General features: G+C 38.4%; 2 protein-coding genes across 8 annotated transcripts in view; both read right to left on the bottom strand.

The window, feature by feature from the left end:
* The window catches only part of LOC131016908 (uncharacterized), a 1,184,262-nt gene that overhangs the window by 314,906 nt on the left and 844,326 nt on the right, over positions 1-25,030 (bottom strand). The window lies entirely within an intron of this gene.
* Positions 100-10,329, bottom strand: LOC131016896 (stearoyl-[acyl-carrier-protein] 9-desaturase, chloroplastic). 7 transcript variants are annotated; one of them, XM_057945690.1, is made up of 14 exons: positions 9,427-10,329; positions 8,641-8,740; positions 8,151-8,298; positions 7,934-8,057; positions 7,327-7,691; positions 6,922-7,239; positions 6,699-6,780; positions 6,488-6,625; positions 5,890-6,303; positions 5,643-5,780; positions 5,474-5,524; positions 3,476-3,582; positions 1,174-1,678; positions 100-858 (listed from the first exon to the last, which is right to left on the bottom strand). In XM_057945690.1, exons 1-14 carry the CDS (start codon positions 9,919-9,921, stop codon positions 298-300), a joined length of 3,546 nt encoding a protein of 1,181 aa, XP_057801673.1. In that variant the 5' UTR covers positions 9,922-10,329; the 3' UTR covers positions 100-297. The 7 variants fall into 7 exon arrangements, with proteins under 7 accessions (XP_057801673.1, XP_057801670.1, XP_057801668.1 ...); XM_057945687.1 differs by lacking the exons at positions 5,474-5,524; positions 5,643-5,780; positions 5,890-6,303; ... (6 more) ...; positions 8,641-8,740; positions 9,427-10,329 and adding an exon at positions 3,767-3,989 and having other exon boundaries at positions 3,482-3,623; XM_057945685.1 differs by lacking the exons at positions 5,474-5,524; positions 5,643-5,780; positions 5,890-6,303; ... (6 more) ...; positions 8,641-8,740; positions 9,427-10,329 and adding an exon at positions 3,799-3,975 and having other exon boundaries at positions 3,476-3,623.

Below are 25,030 nucleotides of genomic sequence, written 5' to 3'. Positions count from 1 at the left end.
TTATATTAGTATCATTTACAACGATTAACTTAATATGGGATTTCAATTTAGAATTTATCATCTTAATTAATATAGCAAATTGCAAAAGACATGTGAAGCTAATAGAAAAAGGGTATATAAGATAATAGTCTTTTCTGCGTAGATAGCCAAAATATAAGCGTTTTAACTTCATCAAACAAAAAATACTCCAAACCAACATTGTATAGACTTTTTTTTTTTTTTTTTCTGATTTTCAATCACGGCGGAGAAGAAACAGAAAAAACGCCGGCCGACAACGGCCTAGCTTCGAAGCACTGTTCAAAGCATCACTTCTCTGCCATGAATCCAGCTGAATGGCACCGGCGCCGCCTGCTTCGCCCGTGCTTGCGCCCTCTCTTCCAGCTTCCGAATCCGAGGCGGCAAGCCGCACACGTAATCTTGAGCCTTGCGTCCCTCGCCGGAGAGCCCCGTCATCTTCTCCACCTCCCACCTCGCGACTAGGAACTCCAAGATGTCGGCGTAGTCCTTGGCGGTGTAGACTCCAAGCCGCTGCGCTACAGAGGAGAAGTGCTCGAAGAGGTTGTCGTCCGCGCCGTCGTACATCAAGTGAGCCGGCATTGATATCTTCTTCCTCATCATGTCCGCGAGCGCAAGCACCGTGCCGTCGGGGTCGACCTCGAACAGCTTCTCGACGATCTTGGTGTAGGCTGTCTCGTGGCGCTTCTCGTCTGCGGCAATGATGCCACAGATTTGGGCCAGCTTCAGGTCGCCGTGTTCCTTGGCGAGCCGAGCCGTGTTTCCGTGAGAGACGAAGGTCGCCCTCTCCTGGAACGAGGTGTAGATGAATCCGAGGTACGGATTCTTGTCCGTGCCCGGATCCTGCAAGTTACAAACGAGACGAAAATAGTTCAGAATACGAAAACATGTGTGAGACCATCTAACGGGTTAGACTGAAAGTCGGTTAGACACGCCAAATGTTCAGATTCAAACTCACATTCAATGACAACAAAGACTCCCCCATTTCAGAATATGTAATGTTTTAGCCTTAGATACTGTATATTTCACGTTTTAAATTTATAAAGCTCCTTAATTGTAACTCCAACTTCCACAGAGATGACTACAAAGTGAAAATGAAGATACATGTGTGTGCGTGTTTGTGTGTGTGAGAGAGTGCAAAAAATGGAGCAGTCGTACCATGCCCGAGCCGATCAGATACTGTATGGTTTTCTCGATTTGCCTCATGTCAACGCGTCCAGAAAGATAAAGATATTTGTTGAGAAGGTCACCGTGCCTATTCTCTTCAGCAGTCCACGCCCTCGTCCAGATAGCCCAAGGAGTGAGGCTGGCACCTGTCTCGTCTCGTACCGCATCTAGAGTGTTGAGCATAGTCTGATAAGTCGGAAGAGCTTCCTCCGTAATCATATCCCCAACCAAGACGACAAAATAATCATCGGGGAGCTCCTTGGTTCGTTTCCTAAGCTCTCTGACCTGCTCTTCAAAGCCTTCTGAAGATGGATCGGGGAGAAAGTCATTGGGCTGCCAACACTTCTCAACGGGCTTTAGGAGCACCAGGATGTTTTCTTCAGCCCAATCTTGCAACGAATTGAAGATCTCGCGCTTCTCTGGTGGCAACGGGTGAGTGACTTGAACACGAACCTCCCGAGGGGTACTAAAAGGCTTTTTAGCTTTTCCAGCATCTCTGCGCACAACGAATGAAAACTATCAGGGTAACCAAAAGCAAAGCATGAAATTCATGGATGCAGTCCAATGACAAACGTAAACCAAGAGGGCAACAAACTTTTGCAATGCAATACAATCTGCATGTCCACAAAATCAGGATTTTGTTTAATGATAAACTGAATACACCAACAAGAGGGCAACAAACTTTTGCAATGCAATACAATCTGCATGTCCACAAAATCAGGATTTTGTTTAATGATAAACTGAATACACCAACACATCACGTATAGAACTATAGATTATCTAGGAAGTTCCGTAATCATGTCTAGTATAAAACTCCTAATAAAAACCAACAAAAAGTGGTTGATGACAAAGTTATTGATACAATCTGCATGTCCACAAAATCAGGATTTTGTTTAATGATAAACTGAATACACCAACACATCACGTATAGAACTATAGATTATCTAGGAAGTTCCGTAATCATGTCTAGTATAAAACTCCTAATAAAAACCAACAAAAAGTGGTTGATGACAAAGTTATTGAGCAATCTGATACAGCAAATTGGACAGTTTGATGCCTAATGTTTCAGCGTATTAAGTTCCCACCCTCCGCAGTCACCAATCGTTTCCTTTTCGAGTAAAACAAATTGAATGATGAGTGATATTGGTGGGAAGATGAGGAAATAGGCTGTACATAACTATAAAAGGAAATAAAGTAAACAATGAAGTCAAGAGTTTAGGTATACTAGTGTTAGTAGGAAGGAATATCTATCATTCAAACCAAACTCATTTAAGTTCAGAATAAAGATGCAGGGAGAAATTAGGCATCTCTTAAATCAACCTATTCCACCTAGTTATTATCAAGACATACCAAAAACGAGAAAACAAATTTACTAGGACCCGACCCCCTACAGCACACACACACACACACACTTCCAACTCCGTTTCTCTATTACATTTTCATGTAACAAAGTATAGTGTTTTATACACGTAACCTGCATTAGTGATAGTGAAACGAAGACGTCCACAACGACACTTTTCCCCCTCAGTATGTTCTATAAGATGAATTGTAATAAACATATCTCCACACCGACCAAACCACCATAAAAAATGAAATCACTGTCAGCTAGAACTCAAAAAACCCAAGAAACAGTGAGAGACAAATTTCACACAATTGAGCATGATATAGTTGAAAATTTTTTATATACTAATATAAAATTAATATATCCGTGCTTAAGATCTAATCAAGAGCATCAAAGATTTGCTGGCAAGTCAAAAAAAGACAACCACAAGATCAAGCATGCAAAACAACAAAAGATCAACTCGACCCCCACCCCACCTTCTACCCCACCCTACCCCACCAAGAATTAAATAATGCAAAATATCAACCGCCTTCCTCCAAGAGAGAGAGAGAAAAGTATGCGTGAAGCAACCAAGAAGAACGAGATAAACCAGCTAAATTAGGAGATAAACCAGCTAAATTAGGATGAATCTTAATGGCAGGACTCAATTAGGATAACTCTGCCGCATCAAATCGTATCCGTTTTATGAAGAAAATGAGAAGCTCATACTACAAACTCAACAACTGAAAAATGAATGTCTTCACCCCAAAAATAACGGAAATTGCAGAACGAGAAAAAGAGGAATTAAGATTCCTGAAAAAAACAGAACAATCGATGATAATTTGTCACCATGCAATTCCTTCACAGTGCCACAAATCCAGATCAATTAAAAATGAAGAATATAAACAAAATATCACATGAATGTCTTGATCTCACACAATGAAATGCATAATACAAATTAGGAAAATTTACACTGACGGGGAATGGATAGTTGAAGCCATGGAAACCCTGTGAGATCTGAGCTGAAAACCGGGAAACGAAGGCATCTTGCTCGGAGCAATGCATAGTTTCAGCGCCATCTTCAGCTATACTCCGGCAGAATCTCTCTAGATTTGAGGCACTGATTGAAGGGGTTTTATTCAGAATTTCGGAGCTCGGAAGAAGTGTAAGCAGATTGAAACGGAGAGAGAGAGAGAGAGAGAGAGAGTGATGTGTAGAGAGAGAGAGAGAGGGGCGAGAAAATCCAATTAAAGAAAAACTTGCGTAGCTCAATAAATTTGCCAGTTGCCACCGACCACTCGTGGAGGGCGATGCTTCCTATGTTGGAGCTAAATTGGCAGTGTTCCTCGCCAAGGTACAACTACCTGATGCGCGGCGCCTGCTTTGTGGGGGTTGTACCCTTCGCCCACCGCTGATGTTGAAAACTAAGTCAAGCGATCTGGTTGTACTACTCCAAATGGTTGGTTTCAGACTTCCACTGCTATTTAATTTATTTTATTTATTATTTATATCACTGTACGAATATATTTAGTAGTGTTTCACAAAATCTAAAATTAGGTGTGACTTCCAATATTTTTATTTTAGAGCGTAAGCATTGGAATTATGCACGAGCTGATTGATTTTAAGAGGCGATCTTTATTTTTAAGCATGTTGGACAAGGAAAATCTTATAAAATCCACAAATTAAATAATATTTCATCAGTCCGTAAAAAAATTATCACATTCTAGACGGCATAAATTTTAATAAAATGTTAATAGAGCTGTTAGTGAAGAAGGATTTCACTTTAAATATGAGTGGAGTTTTGTGAATCATACTATTATAAATGAAAGTGACAAATTTTTCGTGGACGAATCAAAAAGAAAATTGCGTCAATTTTTCGTGGCCAGAAGAATTACTACTTAATTTTTTTTAATTTTGTTGAAGTACAAAGGTTAAAAGTATTGAATACAAGAGCCTAATCGTGATGATTTAAAAAAATACTATTATAATGTAAAACCTTTAGCTTGACATTGCCCCATACATAATCTCATAAATACATATAGGATAATCAATTTTTATGTGTTTTTATTACTTTCTTGATTAATTGTGCATGTTGTTTCCCAACAAATTTCACAAAAAATGTGCGCAAGAAAAGAGGGGACAACAACCGAATTGTAAAATATTCCCTCATATCCTTGATAAAATCATAATAAATAAATAATTGTAGAAAATTCCTTGATCGTTTTAGTTTATACCTCTTACTAGAAAACAAAGGTGATTGAATAATTTTATTTATGCAAAGATACATTGTTATTATTGACATATAAGTATAAGTTATAACAAATGCATGAGAGATATGCAACATGTTCACACCTCACATGTTTCATTACAAACTACCTTCTATTATCAACAAGATCTCAAACGCTTAAACAAAATGAACAAGAAAATTAACATCATAAACTGTCCAAAAATTCAAATCAGAGCTCCTTCAACTTTCATTGTATCAATTGAAGAAACAGATACAATTTCTATGCTCCATAAATATTTAAAATATATATATCATTATTATACTCGACTCAATTCACTTACTACCCTTCTCCAACTCTCCCTATGCATACCTACACAATCTCTAGCACAGTTTTCACTTTCCTGAAACACAATCTGCCATCAAACACATAGGAAGATGATCACTAGTTCATTTACACATACAATGACCAAGAAACAGAAGAAAGAAACATTCCCACCATTCATCGTTGCTCGTTCAAGCAATCCTCATGTGGGGAGACAATGGTTGCATGCTTTTGGGGCGGCTGAGGCGACGTTTGGTTCAAATTCATATTTGTATCCTTGGCTGGAGGTAAGCATCTCTTGGAGAAGAATGAAGCTATGCTCTTTGCCTTGAGAGGCTTCCTTTCTGCATATACAAAGAGCATGTTTTCTTGTAAATGAATGCATGGACTTTAGTTGCTAAGTGATGGAGGTAAATTACACGATACCTGGTGATACAGAGAGGCCAAACTTGCTCATGATTTCTTTCTTGACCTGAATTGTCGTCGTATTAAACATATTAGAGCTTAAGATCTAGTAAATACTTGTGTAATCGCAAAACTGAATTATCATGAAAACTGTAGAAAAAGTTGCAGAATATGAGGGTAATGACCTGCCAACGATTTTCTGAGAACTCTGATATTTCACGGACTTTGCTTCTTAACTGAGACTTTGAGAAAGCCGGGAACGTATTCTGCAGAGAGTCTGAGATCTTTGCAATGCCATGTGGACATGAATTGATGATGGAAATCTGTAAAATATAAGTCAATGTTATTTATAGTAGCTGTACATGTATAAGGCTAGAAGATTCTGCAGTACTATGTTTGACAAAGTGATGAGCATAAAATAAAAAAACTTACAATCTGAGGCAAGTCTGAATCAGGTATAGCAGCAGCAGCAGTTGGAGGAGGTGTTGAATTTGATTTGTTTGATAAAGCTTCTAAATCATCATCTACCTCATTGTTATGAATCGATATTTCTGTTGCTGGGAAATCAGGCAAAAGACGGATACAAAGAGCTTGTAAGCACATTTTTTCAACTTTCTCTGAACCAGACAGCTCTTCAGCTGGTGACAATGTGGTCTTTTCATGCATAAGATTCAATATGATCAGGGGCTGATTCTTTCTAAGCGCGTGCTCTGTCATATTATTCAAATACTTCTGCTGTCGGAGCAAGGAACAAAATTCTTCACTCTGTACTTGCTCCTTGGTGTCGGGTTGATTACTCACAACCTCGACTAGTTCATCAGATTCCATCTCATCAACCTGTACACCCTGCAACCCACAAATATGATAAGCTTAACTATGTCTCCATGAAAAAAGAAAAGATGGAGCAAGCAAAGCTCAAATCCCCCACTTTTCTGTAATTTCCAAGTAATATTCTTTTTAATGGAAGACATGGATATGGAAATAATACATAAACTAAAATAAAATTAGGCGATCAGAAATTGTAGCTCACCTCACTTTCCGAGAGATAACCATCAGGAACAAAAAATCCATCTTCACTTTCATCTTCATCATCAACCTTTTGCTGCTCCTCCATAGTTTCATCCTCCTCATCCTTCTCACAATCCGAGAGGCTTTCACCGGGTTCTTCCTGCTCAATCAAATTTCAGATGAGAAAATCTTAATGAGAACACTTGTACTACAATAGCTATTAGCTAGTATACCTCTTCCCACTCTTCATCGCTGTCAATCTCATAGTCTATATCAGGATCCTTCACCAAAGGGCAGCGTCCCTTAATAGCTTGACTGGAGAAACATAAAACTTACAATCAGATGGAAAATATTTGTAGCCTGTACACGTAATAGATAAATTAAAGTGGCAAGTAGTAATTGGCTTCAATGATATTGGCTTAAAGTGAAATAATATAATATCAGGTAATAATTTACCTTTTTCTGGGCCAAACACCATAAAATGCAGGTCTATGGCTCTTATCAAACTGCAACAGCTGCCTACTGCGTTTTCTATTTTGGCATTGAGAAAGAGGCCTGTCTGTGCTGGTCTGAGACTGTCTTCCATCGATATTGGAGTCAATCAATCCCTCCACATTCTTCTCTTCAACTTGGACCTCATCACTAGGTATTTCAGCGTTAGTAGTAAGCTTAAGTTCCTTGACCAGCTCAGTCTTAGGCTTTTGACGAATGCCCCAGTGAACTTTCTTTGAACGAATAGAATTTCCAATGCAGCGCCATGAGTTCAAGTGTGATCTGCAATAAAACGCAATATGACATAGTGATTTAGACTTGTAGTTGATAGATTGAAACAATATGTGGTGGAAAAGGAAAGGACCCTACTTCCAAATAGCTTCCGCCTCAATTCCAGCATTTCCAACCAAAACGGAGTCCATATTTGCAGTAACTGTTTCAGATTCTCGTTCAACCAAAGCAGGAGATGGTGCAGATGTGGATGCTTTGTTTGAAGAACTGTCATTTTGAGAAGTAGTAGATTTCTTTCTCTTAAAAAACTGCTCCATCAATGATGCTTGTTTCTGGAGAGCAAGTTGCTTTTTTAATTCAGCTTCTTCCTTGGCCTTGCGTTTCTGATCTTTCTCTGCCTCCTCTTGCTGCCTTCTCAGCTGTTTCTGCATGTCAGATTCTTCTTTCTCTCGGCGTCTTTCCTCCTTCTCTGCCTCTTCACGTAAGCGTTTCTGCTCTTTTTCCTGCAAGGATGAGTTCAATTCAGAAATAGATTTATAAGAAATAAACTAAAGATGCCATAAGTAATTCATTAATTCATGCAATGATTTTCAAAATGCATATACTACAACGGATGATCTTATGGCCTACTTGTTTCTTGTTACAACAAGCTACTTAGTGTCTGCAAAACCAATCAATTTTAAATACAAGACCAGGCCAAGAACAATCAAAGCTAAACAGCAAAAGTAATTGCAATAATACATACATTCTGCAACATTTCCTTCTGTAGTTCCCTCTCTCTCTTCTTCTTTGCTTTCTCCATTTCTTGCTTGTTTTTCTCCATTTGCTTGATCAACATTTTTTCTCCTTTCTTGACATCCTTCTCAGCCCTTCACCGTCAACGTTATAATAAGACCATTGGCCATTGTACAAAGGAAGCTGAACGTATAAAGCAGTATAAAGCACACCCAAAAAATACTTACATTTCAGCAGCATTTTTCTGTGACATGTTCTCCATTAACAACCGGATATCTGCCTCATTTAGAACTTTACCAATCTTTTCCGAAGCTTTTGCCAAATCTTGCATGTAACTAGGATTGTCCTCTGACTTTTCAAGGGCACTAATCATTGCTGACAAAGATCAAATAAGCTGTAATCAGCAAACCCCAAAGAGACCTACTAAAATGCGTAGTACAAAAGGACCCATCTAAAATGGCTGCACAAGTTAATCCAGTGAAAGAACAACACAACTGCTAAACAAGTAAAGAATGAGCCCACCAGCCACAGCTAGCCAGTCAACAACAAGTATCCAATATAATAAAAATGAATCTGATTAAATCATTAAAGAATTAAACCATGCAAGAATCTAGCACCAGCATGCATCACAAATTTCAGTTACACCCCGACATTTCAAAAACCATCACAAGGGTAAGAACTAAGTACCAAATATACATATAATAACATAAACTTTACCTATAACAGCTGTAATTCTCTCCTGAATCTTTCTCCGGCAAGTGCGGCGAACTTTCACAGATACACGTTCTGATTTTGGGATCAGCTTCAAGTCTCTAGTCTGCAATAGAACAAGACATGCAATAAGTATAAACCATCCATATCAAAGCCAAACGAGGAACATAATGCTAGAAGCAAGACGGAAGTGCAGATAGAATAGCAAATAACTAAACGGTACACGAGATTAATGTTTATTATTAAAATTAGCAAAACCTCTGCAATTCAAAAGGGTTGTTTAGGAGACAGGGAGCAACATTTATCTCCAACACAGTATCCCAAGTCAGATGGAGCAACTAACCCAAACACCGAGCTAACAAACAAGCAGCTAAGCATGTAAGAGTTAATAAATGATGCACTGCATCAGCCTTCTATTGATACAAAAAAGTTAGGAAATCATGACTTGAATGATTATGATAGAAGAAGCAATTATTTTGCCCTTTAATCCCAACAAGTATAGTTTATTCAACAAGTTAAAAGACAGAGACAAACCTATACTTACAAGGAGGGAAATCGAAACCAACATAATCATCAAAGTAGCTCATAAAATGCAAAACTAGAAATAGTAAAAATACAATGTGATGCAACAAGCAAAACAACACCAAAAACTAAAGGACAAACTCCATAAGTATATGAGGAAGCAAGTACAATGCATACAAATAGCAATGAACTCAAATGAAATACAATATTATGAAATTTACATACAATATACAACAAAAACAAAATCAGCACATTTCATCAAATTTATACCTCCCAAAACCAAAGAGCATGCTCCGCCTTATCCTCCAAAATATCCGCATCTGCACTAGCCACACCATAACATAATCTCTGCCCAATCATAAGCACACTACTCTTCACACTAGCCCTAGTAAGATTCTCCCCATTTCCAGTCCTGCCCTTAACTCTCTCAAAAATTTCATCCACAAGTGTTGACAATGGAAGATCGCTCTCCTCCATTAAACACGCAATCACACAACTCAGAGAAACAGAAGAGAACCCTACTTTCTCCACATATTCCGACAACACCTCTCTGCTTCCCAACGCTAAATCTCTACAAAATTTAACAAGGCTGTTGATTTCATTGCGCAATGCCTCTATTTTCGCCTGTTTCTCTCCCGGGCTTACTTTGTACGAACATGGCTCCAACCTTTTCCTTTTCTGAGGCCTCTTCTTCTGATCCGAGCCGTCCGATTTCGGCTTCATTTCTTCCGCAACGTCAATTTTCATCGGCTCAACTTCCGCCATCCTAGATGCAGTGATACAAAAAGGAGATCTTGAATTTATAATTAAGAAAAAAGTAAATCAAAATGTCCCAGATCAAGACGTTTGGGCTTCCTCTATATTTAAAGAGAAAATCAAGCGTCGAGAAACGGACTAAGCAAGGGAAATGAGGGCTTCTCTTCCTGTGAGATTTTGGAGACGACAATCACTGATAGATCAGCTGAATGTAGCTCGGAACAAATCTGAAGCTCGAGAGGAATGAAAGAGCAACAGAAATTCTGGGAATGTATCATCGATTTTGCAGTGAGATTTTGGGTTTTGGGTATGTAGATTTGCTAGCTTCCCGCCAGTGAGAGGCTGATTTTGGCGGAATATTTCTTTGTTTGGCGCCTAAAAATTTCCTCAATTTTGCAGTCCGCCATTTTTCAAATCAAATACATGCACTAAGATTCCCAAGAATGGCAATTTTATAATTCTATATTTACTTTTTTTCATTTTCTATATTCTTTTACTTACCTTTTTTTTTGGAAACACTCGTTTACTTACTCGGGGCTTTAGTTGGTAAATCAAAAAAAGAATATTTAAATATTTTTTCAGATCATGATTTAAAAATTATTGATTTTCTAATTAAACATGAGATTATTATATTAAAAAGGAGTTTGATTATAGTTTATAGTATCCAACGTTGAGCAAATTTCGTTTATAACCTAAATTTTAATTTATTTTATGTATAATTCGGACTTTGAAAATTATTTGTTTATAGTCACAATTACATTAAAATTATGATAATAGTTTTTTCTTTACTAAAATTGCACATAATGCGATGACTGATTGCCAACCAGAGCCTAATGTATTCTATAATAAAAAGAATTTCTAACGATAGGTAGTCCATCATCATCGAAACATCGGTGAAGTCAAATGTGCATCTAAAAATTGGCATCATGTATAATACATTAAGCTCTAATTTTGTGATGATTGATTATCATTTTAGGTGTAATTACGATTAAAAAAATGGACTATCGTCATAATTTTGGTACAATTATAAGTATAATTAAATAATTTTTCAAAGTTCAAATTATACAAAAGAATAAATTTAAATAGAATCTATAAATTAAAATTTTTTGAAAGTTGGTATATAAACTACTATAATTAACCCTATTAAAGATGAGGAACGTGAAAACTAATTAAAATGAGATAATATTTGAAAATTAGATTGTTCGCTCATCAACCTATTGGGCCAGCTCAGCTTGTCAAATGTTTTGTTTATTTGGACTAAGAGAAAGTGATCTTGGGCCAAAGGTGGGCCCTATCCGATTTTCGAAGTATTTTAAAGATGAATAATTATATTCATATCCTCAATTTTACTCCGTATAGCCTTCTAATAATAATAATAATACATAATACATAATTATGAATTCAGTATTTGACCCTATAGCTCATAACTTTCAAATTAAATACCCTACAATCCATAGCCTCTAAATAATATAATTTTTATTATTTTGTACTTCGTTTTCATAATCGTGTTATGTAATCATCTCAATTTTTGAAGTTTTGTTGTGTCATCTCAACCATGTCCATATGAAGAAAACAAACCGGAGGAGAAACTTCCATTCAATTCAACCATGGCGGAAGACAAAACTAAAAAAATCACTATCTTAATGTTTCCATGGCTAGCTTACTCACATGTCTTTCTTTTTTCAACACAACAACTTAGATACAATCGGGTGTACCGTACAATGGTTGAATTTGTTGAAACAGAGAAGCCAAATTGAACTTCAATTCAAAGTAGTTCTTGCGTTGGATTTGATTTTCGCATTGTTTTTTAATGGTTGCGAGCGCTAATAATTCAACATGAAGCATAACAACGTTAATAATCGGTGGCCATCACATTGAGAAGATTGCATAACACGATTCTGAAAACGAAGTACGAAATAATGAAAATTACATTATTGAGGGGTTATATATATGTTATGTGGTATTTAGTTTGGGTGCTATGGACTATAGGGTTAAATAGTATTATTATTATTTTAAATGGGAGCTATACTGAATAAAAAAGAGGCTATGAATAAAATTACCCTTTAAAGATTTGCTTAAGCAACAATCTTACTTTATCAAATTATTTTACTGATATTTAAAAGATTTTCTTTGATGTATTGTGTTGTAAGGGATTAGGTGTGTTCGTCGGGGTTCACATCTAAAAGGTTAGTGTTATCTAGCTTTCAATATTTCACTGTTACTTAAGTTTTGAGAAGTTATAGAGGCGTAGAAAGGTCGAGTCTTTTTGTAAGTCCTGATGTAACTAATCTTCTCATAGTAGAACGTTTTCACTGGACGAGACCCCACAGACGTAGGTGTTATATCATCAAACTGGGTTACCATTTTTGGTGTCCGTTTATGTTACCGTTCTTGTTACTTTCTAAGTTGTAGTATCTCGCTCAATACTAACTTTGGTAGTTGCGATATGTTTATGTGTATCTGGACAGGTAGGTATTTCACTAACGACCGTCATTTGTCAGATTGTGACATTGGTCTTTTGGTAAAAAAATTACAAACTCCAATAAAAATATTTTTTGAATGTTTGCCTGCGTAGTATTTGATTATTATTAAATTGAGATTTTATATAAAAAAGAAAGAGAAAATGTGACCAAAAACCCTTGCAAGCACAAGACAACATACAACAGACTAAAGGTCTGAGCCTCGATAAAATACAGCTCGTCAATCAAAAAAAAGCAACAAAAGGTGCCTAGCAAACACACCAAGAAAGATACCACATGATATCCTTAAATAAATGAAAAAATGTAGCACTCCAAGTGTTTGAGAAAGATCCCCAGCCGCAAAACTCATCTACCAAGAAAGTGTATTAGTTGTGGGGTGGGTGTCACCCAACTCCACTTCATCCGACCATCGCCTATTGGCGATATTATTCATAGCACGGAAATTATATATCATTGTTGCTGTGATCAACAACATAATCTGTCACACCCCAATTCTTGAAGGAATAAACTATAATCGGGGTGCGATTAAAATCATAGAAATGAACAAGGGAAGGACCTTGTGAAATTCAAATAATAGGATAAGAAGTCGGGCAACGCCCTTTGAGTGAAGAAAGACATAAATCAACTGATAGTAATCAATTAATAACATTCTAAATCTTAGGATCACAAGTTTGGTTTCATGCTTCTGATAACCAATATTAAATAACATAGTGCTAGAGTTGAGAGTCTAAGCTCGATAAGAAACATAATTCAGAATTTAACATAAAAGTTTTTAAGATAGAGAAACATAAGACAAATAAGAGCTAATGCAACAGCGGAAGACAAAATACGGAGTTGGAACCCTAGCCTCAGCTCTGCCCCGTCAGCACCAACCAATCAACCTGAAAACATTTGAAAGTAATTTTGGGCTAAGTACTAATGTACTTAGTGGGCTAGCATTTTTATAAACATTTCATAATCATAAGAGCAGTTTATCCAATTATACTTGACATGACTTAGAAGGTTTTAAATTGAAATAACTTCTAAGCATGTTAAAACATTTTATTATATTGCTCGCAATTGTCACACTCCCTTTCCGTTACTCGCTGTGATCCCGGACCTTTTAGCCACCGACGGATCCATTACTCCTGCTTACTTGAACTGAGGGCGTAACCCAGTCAAGTTCCCATTTGGGACCCAATGCTCCGGAACACATCCCGTCGAGCACCCTTATAACGCCTCATACATGATTAGTGCCCGATGGAGATCAACCCACCAGGTCAGCTAATAGGTGTACACAATTCTCAAATAACGTGTTAGGTCAAGAGAGAACCTCGATCGATTCATTGTTGCGAGCCTTAAACAGAGCAGAGTGCACAAAATATTTTATCGGATAAACAGTTTTCATTTCATTGAAACATTTAAGCTCAATAGCTAAACCATACATTTGGAAAATAAGCCCACCTGATTAGGCAATGCCTGTCGTTTATTCTTAACTCTGAATTGGTATAGTAGTGCTACTCCTCACGATCCACAAAGCCTACAAGAAATCTATAATCTTAATAGGTCTCCTGAATCTAATCTTAAGTCATAGTGAAGTGCTTAATATTCTATGATTCACTTAGCCGGGTTTTCAAAATTTAATGAATAAATAATTGAAAATATTTCTCTTGAGTTAAGAACACCAACAATATTCTTACTCATCTTTCTTTAATAATTGGAATTATAATAAAACCAATTAAATCATAAATATTCTTATTGCAAAATATAATGCAAATCTTATCATGCTTAGCATATAATAAGAAATTTTCTTAAATATGCACATAATAATAATATAATATTATTATGCAAATTAAAATAATTAATCAAATTTAATAAGTCTAATTAATTAAATAGTGTAGTCCATTTTAAATAAAGAAAACTGCACAGCCCAATTAAATAGATTAATAAAGGCCCAACAGATTTAATAAAAACCGGCCCAACTGATAAATAAAATAAAACAAAATTCGGCCCAACACTTGGCCCAACACTCAAAATAAATCGGCCCATTAAAATTTAAAACAAAGACCCAACATTCAAATTAAAATCGGCCCAAGCAAATAAAAAAATGCAGCCCAAAACTAATTAATACCCGGCCCAAACACTCGGCCCAAACAAAGCCCAAACCCCCAACTCTATTTTCTCCCCTTCTTCTTTCTTAAACAACTCACGCACACACACACACCTCTCACAACACACGCACACCTCTACACAGTCGCCCCCCCTTTTGCCCTCTTCTCTCCTCGAACGGCAACGGCGATACTCCCTTCTTCAGCCAGCGCCGCCGCCTCCAAACTCCCAGCGGAGCAACGGCAGCCGCCGCCACCACCCCCCTCTCTCTCTCTCTCTCTCTTTCCTACACACACACAACTCTGACCCCCTCCCTCTTCTTCTTCAACGGCGAGGAGCGCCGCTGTTCCTGCTGCTCCGGCGACGACACAGCCGTAAGCCGCGCCACCTCCCTTTTCTCGACTCCGGCAGACGGCGACAGCAGCAGCGAAGAGCCGGCCACCACCGCCTCCAACCCTAGATCTGAAATCGCCGCCTTCCTCCCTCACCATGACTCTGTCTCACTCTCTCCTCCACTCACTCCGGCCGCCGAACAACAGTGGCGTCGAGTCACCGCCTCCGCCCCATCTCTCTTTCCCTCTCCCTCTCCCTCACTGGCTTCGACAGACAGCAGCTGCCAGGCCGCTGCCGCCGCCGCCGAGCTCCGACCCAGTCAACAGAACACACGCACCCTCGGCTTCACTCTCTCTCTCTACGCGCTCCGGCCAGACAGCAGCTCGGAGCCACCGCTGACCGCCGCCTGCCCTCTCTCTCCTTACTCGATTCTCACCACAGCAAGCACACAAGTCCAGTTCATATAAATTCTTCATTTCTGTATCATTTAATCTTTTCATCTATGTTACCAAATGTAAAACAATATTCAGTATCTCTTTGTTTTATTTACAGTTGGTTTTATTCGTACTATGATGTTGAGCATGAATGAATAAGTAGAGGAATTGAAAGGTGAAACCTTTTTGTATGAATTCTGTTCGGTGGTTTCTGTAAAAATGGCAGATATTTGATGGTTTTCTCTGCATATGAAAGAAATCTGCTGATATTAGAAAATGAATGAGAAGATTGAGACTTGAATAAACAAGAAGTATTCTTTACCGTAGAAGTTGTGTTGTTGTGGTAAAGAAGAGAAGATGAATGAGGAGGATATTTTATAGGAGAAATGAAGCATGCGTGAAGGATTGAAAAGAGGGAGGTGAGGCGTTGAAAATTAACCAGCGCATGGGGGTGAATAGGGCAGCTGGGCTGAAATATTTGACGGGATGAGATTTGATGGAGATTTGCCTGCAATATTTGACTTGGGGATGAGATTTGCCTGCAAAAGCATGGCTGAAATATTTGACCTTTGGGGTCTGAGATTGGAGGCTGCCGCAGAGAGTAGGGTGGCTGTAAAAAGCATAGGTTATGAGTGATAATTGGACACTCCAAAATCACTCAGGAATAAAATCGTCGAGACTGTACTAATGCTTCAGGGTTTGCTAATTAAAAGCTCGTGAAAAATGCTTGAATGCTAAATTAAATAAATATGCAATGCATATAAATTTAATAACTAAATTTACAAATGCTTTTGTAAATCATTTTTGTTGGAATTAAAATAAATTCATTTTTATTTTCCGGCATAAATCATTTAATCTAAGCTTAAAATAAATTCTAAACTTAATGTAAATGGGCGGGGTGTTACATAATCCCTCGACTTATAGCCCGCCTCCACCGCTTTTCTCATCCACCGCTTTTCTTATCCACCGCTTTTTTGAGGCGACATTTTATGCTATCTTATGGCACAATACATGTGGCTGCCTACGTAGTATTTGAAAAATGCAAGAACGTAGCTCTACTATATACACTTGAAATCCAAAGTTTTTATTTATAAACTTTGCGTACTTTTTATATTGTCGTAAATGGATATAATCAATAAGTGTCTACTTTGCATGATGGATAAGATGTAGGATTGAGTATTTTTATCCTCAAGAGTAGGATTTCTTCAATCACACCCTTTGAATGGGATAAGCATCAAGAAAAATTAGCCTAAAGGATAAAAATAATCAAGGGCCTTGGATATCCCAAAGTTTCAATCCATGCACTAAAGTAAACAAGGGAATTAGCCTTACTATTTTTATCTATCAGAGCTAATCCTTCAAAGTAAACATGCATTGTCGATTTATTTGCTTATGGGTTACTTTTGTTATAATTTTTTTCGATTACAAATTTTCAACTCTAAACCCTAATTTTCGAGTTCTTAGCTAAATCATCGGACCACTCAAGCTCAAAATTTTATACAGAAAATAACTAATATTTTATCTAAATAATTCTATAATTGTATGTAACAGACGAATACCCACATTGTATGAGTATTAGGGGTTGTATGAATCGAGTTGATAGAATACCTTCATGTTCAGGCCCAAGCTCAGCTCGTGAAATTATTATTAGGCTCGAGCTCGGTTGAAGTTCAAATTCGAACTTTAAATCGAGCTATATCAATATTAAGTTCGAGTTTGATTTGAATTCGGTTCAATAATTATTCGATTAGAGCGAGCTCGAGCTCGGCTCGTGTTTGAATCGATGGTTTTTTGTGAATTGTTACTAAATTTAAGCTCAACTCGCGAATAAAATATATAACTTGTTGTTCGAGCTTGAGGTCAAAATCGGGCTCAATGAACACTATTTTGTAGTTCATTCAATCTGCAAGTTTCAATCTATAAACTACAATTCATTTCATTTAAAAGTTCATTTTCACAAAACAAATCCACGAACAAATCTTATGTGGTTTTGATTCCTCATATGAACAGAAAAGCAAATCGTGTAGCTCATGCTTTAACTAGTCTAGCTAAGAGTAGTGTTGAAATGGTTGTCTGGTATGAAAATTGGCCCTTATGTCTGCAGAAACTTCTCTCCGAGGATTTGAAATAAAACTTTCAAAAAAAGGAGATTTATTGAGGATAATAAGTTGTAGGGTATTGTCCAAAAATAGAAAGGGGTTAATTTTTTTTAGCGTCCCAAAATAGTAAAAATGAACTATTTTTTGTTGACAGAATAAATATTTCACATAGTAAAACTTTTTTTTAATACATATACATATCTATTAAAAAAAACATGATCCCTAAAACAAGAACACACGAGTATGAAATTACATAAGTACATAAATGTATAACTATGTAGCATTTAAAAAAAACAATGCATAACTATGTAACCCATAAATAAAAATATTAGACATATTAATATGTAACTTATGGATGTATGCTCATATATTATAATATAAGTTATATGAACTACAATTATCTTTTTGAGTTACAATGAACTACAAGTTATAAGTTACAAAGAACTACAATTATCTTTTCGAGTTACAATGTAACTCATAATAACTAAAAGTTATTCTCCATTCGTCTCAAGTAAGACGACATGTTTCTTTTCTGCACCGGAATTAAGGAGTTGTAGATTAATGTTTTAAGTGTACAGGTATTAAAGTATAAAAATGATAAAGTAGGAAAGAGAAGGTGATGAAGTAAGAGAGAGCAAGTAATAAAGTGATAAAGTAGGAGAGAGAATGTATAAGGGAATACTTAATAGTGCTAATTAAGTGTTTAAAAACCCTTATTTTTTTCTAAATATAGAAACGTGTCATCTTCGTTGGGACGGCCCAAAAAGGAATATGTGTCATCTTAATTGGGACGGAGGGAGTATGAATTACAAACCTAGATGAAAAATTATCTTTTAAAGATTAAATTAAAATAAGAAAATACATATATACTTATAAACTAAAATTATCTCCAAGTCATAATTAATTACTTACAATATTATTAAAACACGGCTCCATTAAAAAGAAAAAAGAAAAAAGAATAACCAAAAACCCTTGAAAGCATAGGAACGCAGACTAAGGGCCCAGCCTCATTAAAACCTATCTCGAGAACACCCAATCTGAAAAACTCGAGATAGGAAAAAGAGTACTCGTCTAGAATAAAAAAAAGAAAAGTGGTGAGAGAGCGGAAAGGACCACTTCGAAAACTCCGGCCTAACCATCGTCCCCAAGAAGCCCCGGCTCTCAGGCACCCCCAAAAAAGACAGAAAGCAGGAAAAGAAACACAAACACCGACCAACGTCACGGTAACAAAAGTAAAAAAGAATACCAAAATTCGACCCAAAACCTCCACGCCGGTAAAAGAAAAGATGAAAATTCTTTTAACTGCGGAGCAACCAACGGAACCCGACCTCCTAGACCCCAGTGACGAGCGCACCCGAACACTAATGAAAAAGTCCAGAAGACGTTCCAACCACAAACACCAAAGCACCCAACCTTCACTACACAAACTCGGCTTCAACCAAGAAAGCTTCTTATACCACGAGGGAAACGTGCACCAATCATCATGCTTTCTCGAACACCGCCCAAAATAAAACGACTCCCCCACAAAAATGCATGTTGCACGAACATAACAACACATAAAAATATGCTATTCGAACATGACTATGAGAAGCCACCAGCTCGATGAATTCACAACTGAATAATTAGTGTTGGTTGTGAATTCGAGTTTTACAGCTCGAATTCACAACTAGTTGTTTTAGTTTTGAATTCGAGTTTTAAAATTAGATTTCACAACCAGTTTGATGAATTCACGATTGAATTGCTAGTGTTAGTTGTGAATTCGAGTTTTAAATCTCGAATTCACAACCAACTCTATTTTTAGTTGTGAATTTAAGTTTTAAACTTGAATTCACGACTAACAATATTTCTAGTTGTAAATTCACAACTAATGTTTTTAGTTGTGAATTCAAACTTTAAAACTCAAATTCACAACCAAAATAAATTCTGGTTGTGAATTTCACTGGGTTGTGAAATGCGCGAATTTTTTAAAGGGTGGTGTTTAAAGGGGTAAAATGGTAAGTGTGGGTATTCTTTTAAGGGTTAATTGCCCCTAAATACACAAAGTTTCATTGAATTATGTTATTGCACATCACTTTTAAAATCCGCTCTATAATACATTGACGAGCCCAAGTTGTTGGGAACCTTGTGGAATATCCTAACCCTTGTTTTGATGATACCAAAATTCATAGGACTTAAATGTAATAGACTAGAATCGTTTTTGAACTCAAGTGTTAGAGTTCGTTTCTAGTTTAGTTGCGGTGTCGAAGACTGAAGACTGCAGATACCAACTGAAGTATCAGTTGAAGAATCAGTTGAAGACTGATTATTTAATGCGCGCAATGGACTGATACTAAAGTCAAGTATCAGTTGACATTCCTCCTAGGACTGATCTTCCAACGTTCAGAGGAAGCCACGTACGCACAAGTACAGCCGCATTAAATGCAGAGATATCAGGATATCTTTATCTCTGCAGAGGTCATTCCTATCTGGTGGTTACTTTTCAGAGACGTCACATCTCCTGTCCATCAAAGAGAGCCGTTTCCACCCAGACAAGGAACCTCGAAGATTGAAGCCTCAGCCCAAATTCGAATTGCTCTCCAACGGAAGAAATCTTGAGGACGATTTACGCCAACGGATCTATTCAAGAGTTCTCCTACAAATAGCGCTCGATGATCACTTCAACCTTCACCGATTCAACAACATAAGCTGAAGCTCTGCCGAAATTGCTACTCAGCCTTAAGCTTAACCTCCCCAAAGCTTGAATCGAAGAAGAGAATTCCAAAGCCAAAATCAGTCACTGCTGATTACATACATTCTCTTAGACCCTAGGCATATATTTGTTTACCCAGAAGCCAAAGGTTAAACTTGCTTCAAAGAACTTGTTCTTTGTAAGTAGAGTTGGCACTCGTTTCAAACCTCCCCTCCAGAAGAGTGTTTGAGTGTTTCGGAGTTCAGGAAGGTACTCTGAACTCTGAGTGAAAAGACTGAGCATGTGCTGTGCTTAGCAGAGAAATCCGACGCGAGTGAAGCGTGGGTACTGAAGAAAGGTGTTCTTCAGTGGAGTGGTTGTGTGCACCAGGCAAGCACACGGTACGGTTTGCAGTGCACCAGTGAAGCACTTGCGGAGTGGATTGTTGGTCTGATCAACCAACCGTGGATGTAGGAAAGGGTTTTTCCGAACCACGTAAAAGTCTCTATGTTGTTTACAGCTTTCAGTTTTACATTATTACTTGTGTTATTTCATTTGATAAAACTGAACACTGACTAACAGCAAAGAGAAACCTTAACCAACAACGTGCTTCACCGAGGCTATTACGAAACTAAGTTTAATTTCCGCTGCGTATGATATTAGTCTAACTGACCTATCCTCAGATAGTCAGGAAGAGTGATATCATCTCTATCTTTGCAAACACGACTGAAGCCTTAACTTGGATCAGTTAAGTTCTAGCAACTTAACTGATAACTCTTTACTGAAGAGCCTTCAGTATCAGTCGTCAACCCTGTTGGTCAAAACTGATTTCGGTAAAACAGGAGTCTTGTTTGCATGCAAAGTTTCGTCTTAATCTCTGACTGAGATCCCTCTGATTAAGGTCGGTAGATTGTTGTAAAAATAGCCTATAGGTGTATTCCCCCCCCCCATACACCTATTCGAGACCCCCAGGACCTAACACAAGTTTTATGCTCTTTTTCATTGCTGTGTCTAGGTCTAGATCGAGTCTTTGTGTGTGTTTTGTGTCTGTTTTTGTGTCTGGTAGGACACTTGTATGGTAGGGGCTCGTGGATGCTAGAATGGGAAAAATGGAGCAAATCCGATGAAAAGGGAAGTCACCTTAATGATCAAGTCAAACGGAGTCTACAGGTTGGATGCAATCCAAAGATCGAGAGTTACTTTCGCTGACCTATTGAGCATGATGTTGATCGAGTAGGTAGTACCGCTCAGAGGAGGAGTTCTATGGCGTCCTGGGCAGTTGGAGCTGTTTCTGGGAGAGAGTGTTGCAGCTAAGGGTTTTGCTGCTGACCAAGAGGTTGGCCTGACTTACGCTCAGAATCAGCAGCCACCACGAGAAGTATCAAGGGCATGAGGTGGCAGGATGAAGGCAGAAATGGTGAACATGGGATCAATACATCCAGACCAGGCGTCCAAGGCTAGACGCTGACGTGGCAGATCCACTAAAAAAAAAAACAGTTTTTAGTGGCGACGTTTTTTGTCACTATATGTACCAAAATTGTCACTATAAGTGGTTAGTGACGACTTTTGTGTTCGTCGTTGAGTTGAGACTGTATGCACCGACACAAAAAGTATTAGTGACAATGACAAAATAACATCACTGCATATTGAGGTATAGTCACAGATGATCTTGTCACTGGAGATGATGATGTTGTGACAATAATTAGTCATCGCTATATTTCAATTTTATAGCCACGTTCAATGATCGTCACTGTAGTTCATTGTTTCAGTGACATGAATTATTTGTCACAAGAAATCACTTATGTAGTCACACATTTTAATTGTCACTAAATTACTCGAGATATAGTCGCATTTTTTTATCGTCACTATAACTCCATCAATTAGTCACATCTATTTACTGTCACTATATAATTTCGTATGTAGTCGCATGTCTTTCTCATCACTAGAACCTCATCAATTAGTCACATTTTACAGTTATCACTAAAATAATTTGTATATAGTGACATGTGGTTACCGTCACTAAAGCGTCTCGATTTAGTCACATGATACAATCGTCACTACTATTCCGTAATAATGTCACGCAGTATAGTCGTCACAAAATAAATATTTTTTATTGTTATTATAACAATATTATTTTAGTGACAAATCTATTTTAACACTGAAACAAATTAACATAGTGACTAAAAGAATTTCTATAGTAACATAAATTATTATCACTATAATTACCGTCACAAATTCATAATAATTTAGTAACAAAAAATAATTTTAAAGGCTGTCACAATATTAATATAATGTCAATTATACAATTTGTCACAAAAATTAAATTATTTATCATAATTAATATTTTTATCTAATTTGTTAGTTACTATACAACTAGTCTACCTCCCGCGCTATGCGCGATGAATGTGATTTTTGACTCGTGTAAGGTAGAGTTAAGTTTTAGACTCAACGGAAAATTTATGAAAAAAAATGAAGAAAATCGAGCTAGTAACTCAAAAAGTGTATGTGTTGTGAATGAAATAGAGTTTTATTAAAAGAAAAGGAAAAACAAACGAAACACCCTTGAGAGCACAGAGAAGCAAACTAAGGGCCAAGCCTCGTTAAAACCGCTTTAAAGAAAAACCCCGTAGGGAAAACCTCAAAGCGGAAAAAGAGTACTCGTAAGAAAGCAAAAAACGTCGAGGGAGCGGAAGGAGTAGCTTCGAGAGCTCCGGCCGGACCATCGCCCTCAAGCTACCCCGGCTCCACCCAACAAAGGCGAACCAAAACACACGAAACCGAGCCCCAAGGTCAGACCCGAACGAGCCACAGCAGGCAGCCCGCAGCAGCAACAACGACCGTCGCGGCCAGCAGCGGTCCAGCCCGCCCCAACCATCCCACCAGCCGAACCAACCACAGCCAACATCACCCCCAGCAGCCAAGACAGCCGCGACCATCAGCAGCAGGATCAGCCCGCCCCAGTCAACCAGCCAGCCGAAAAAGCAAGACCGCAACAAACAGCCGACACCAACCCCAGCCAACATCACCGAACCTTCCTAGAGAAGCTGTGCGTTGCGATGTCCGCAACCACAAGCTTCCGAATAGCTTCAATCCCAAACGGCCACCAGCCCTCTGGCTGCGTTAAATTGGCCATAGCATCTGCCACGGCATTCCCTTCACGGAAGATATGAGAAACACGAAAAGTTATGTCATTAAGGCGAGCTAAAGTGATTTTCCAAGCCGCATAAAAACGCCAGGGAACAGCCAACGAGCGATCTTCCAGAAGCTTCACCACATATAGAGAATCCGCCTCCAACCAAAGTTTGTGCCACCCACGCGAGTGCGCAATGGCAACCGCGGTGATAACGGCAAGTAACTCCGCCTCAAAAGCATAACCCTTGCCACCTTTCAAGTGAAAACAGCCTCTGACAACACAAAACTTATCCCGATAAACCCCCCCAGCCGCAATATCGCCTGGAGCACCTGACGCTGCCCCGTCAGTATTGACCTTGATCCAATCCTCCACCGGAGGCCACCAGCTGACGCTAACAAAATTCGGAGGCGGGGCAGCCCGCATGGAAACCCCTATGGAACGAGTGATCAGATAATCAGACCACAAGTTAGAAGTATGGCCAAGTTTAGGGAACGCCTCATCCACTTCTTTGAATGACGCCTTTGCAAACGCTAAGACGCGTCGCTGCTCAAAAGGTTGGTCTTCAAAAATAGCTTTATTACGTAACGACCAAATACACCACAAAATGTTAGCAATCCCCAGCTTCCAAAAGTTCTGAATAAAAGAACAGAAAGAAACTTGCCACGTCTGAACTAAGAAAGAGTTGATGTCCACACAAGCCATAAGATGTGGCATATGAAACCACGTGAGGAACTCATTCCAAATCGGAGTCACACTGGGACAGCTCCAGAAAATATGGTCGAGATTCTCCGCATCCGCCATGCACAAACTGCAACGATTCGGGGCAATAAGACCATTCCGCACCAATTTATCCATCGTAGGGAGGCGCCCATGAATGATACGCCAGCAAGTAATCGAACGTCTCACCGGAATAACCTTATTCCAGATCCAGGAACCCCAAATAACCTTAGGGAAACGATGCCCAATTTGGGCAAAAGCCAAAGCCGCGGTCACATCCCCACGGAGAGACGGTTTCCAAAACCGACCATCTTTCTCCCCCACGAGCTGACAGGTGATGATATCCACCACCACCTCAGGATAGCATTCAATAAAATTCGCCGAGAAGTGCCAGACACCATCGCTAAAATAATCAGCCACCGATTGATGCAAAAACTCGTGCATGAAGGAAGGAATGGCGATTTTATCACAAATTTTGTAACCGAGCCAATCATCCGTCCAAAAACGGGTGTGCTGCCCGTTACCCACAAGAGCATAAGAATTCTCCACTAACTCATCAACCTCCGGTTTGACACTCAACCAAAAAGAAGAACCCACCACCGACGCCTTAGCCAAGCCAAAACTATTCAAATAACGAGATCGGAGAATTCGGAAAATAAAATCCTCACCCTTTAGCAACTTCCAGGCCATCTTCATCATGTAGCAGCGATTCATCACCGCAAAGGACCGAACTCCCAGGCCTCCTTCCTCCTTGGGAGCGCAACACCGACCCCAACTCACGGCACAGGTCGGTTTTTTATCGATGGAGCCCGACCAAATGAAGTTGCGGCAACTTCTATCCAGGTCGTGGAGGAGCGATCTCGGCCAGCGAAAGACCATCATCGAGTGAACAATAGAGCTTCTAATCACAGAGTTGACAAGACAGAGACGACCCGCCATGGACAGCTGTAATCCCTTCCATTTAGAAAAGTGTATAAATATATTATTTCAAAAAGTGTATGTGTTGTAAATTTAATATATTATTAATAAATATAAATATTTTCAAACTTATTACTTTTATTAATAAATAGTAAAATATAAAAAATTTGGAATATACATGCATTGCATATATACTTCCTCCGTCTCATAAAAACATACATAGTATAGGATGGCGCATGTTTTAAGAA

This window comes from Salvia miltiorrhiza, chromosome 3 (genome assembly GCF_028751815.1).
Source record: "Salvia miltiorrhiza cultivar Shanhuang (shh) chromosome 3, IMPLAD_Smil_shh, whole genome shotgun sequence".
NCBI classification, from domain to species: Eukaryota; Viridiplantae; Streptophyta; class Magnoliopsida; order Lamiales; family Lamiaceae; genus Salvia; species Salvia miltiorrhiza.
This window is presented reverse-complemented; position numbering and strand designations above follow the sequence as displayed.

Excerpts from the sequence above, each read along its gene's own strand:
- LOC131016896 (XM_057945690.1), bottom strand. The coding sequence starts at position 9,921 with ATGGCGGAAGTTGAGCCGATGAAAATTGACGTTGCGGAAGAAATGAAG. Across the intron at positions 8,299-8,640 it reads GAGAATTACAGCTGTTATAG|CAATGATTAGTGCCCTTGAA; the intron begins GTAAAGTTTATG and ends GATCTTTGTCAG. Across the intron at positions 6,781-6,921 it reads GGTGTTTGGCCCAGAAAAAG|TCAAGCTATTAAGGGACGCT; the intron begins GTAAATTATTAC and ends ATGTTTCTCCAG.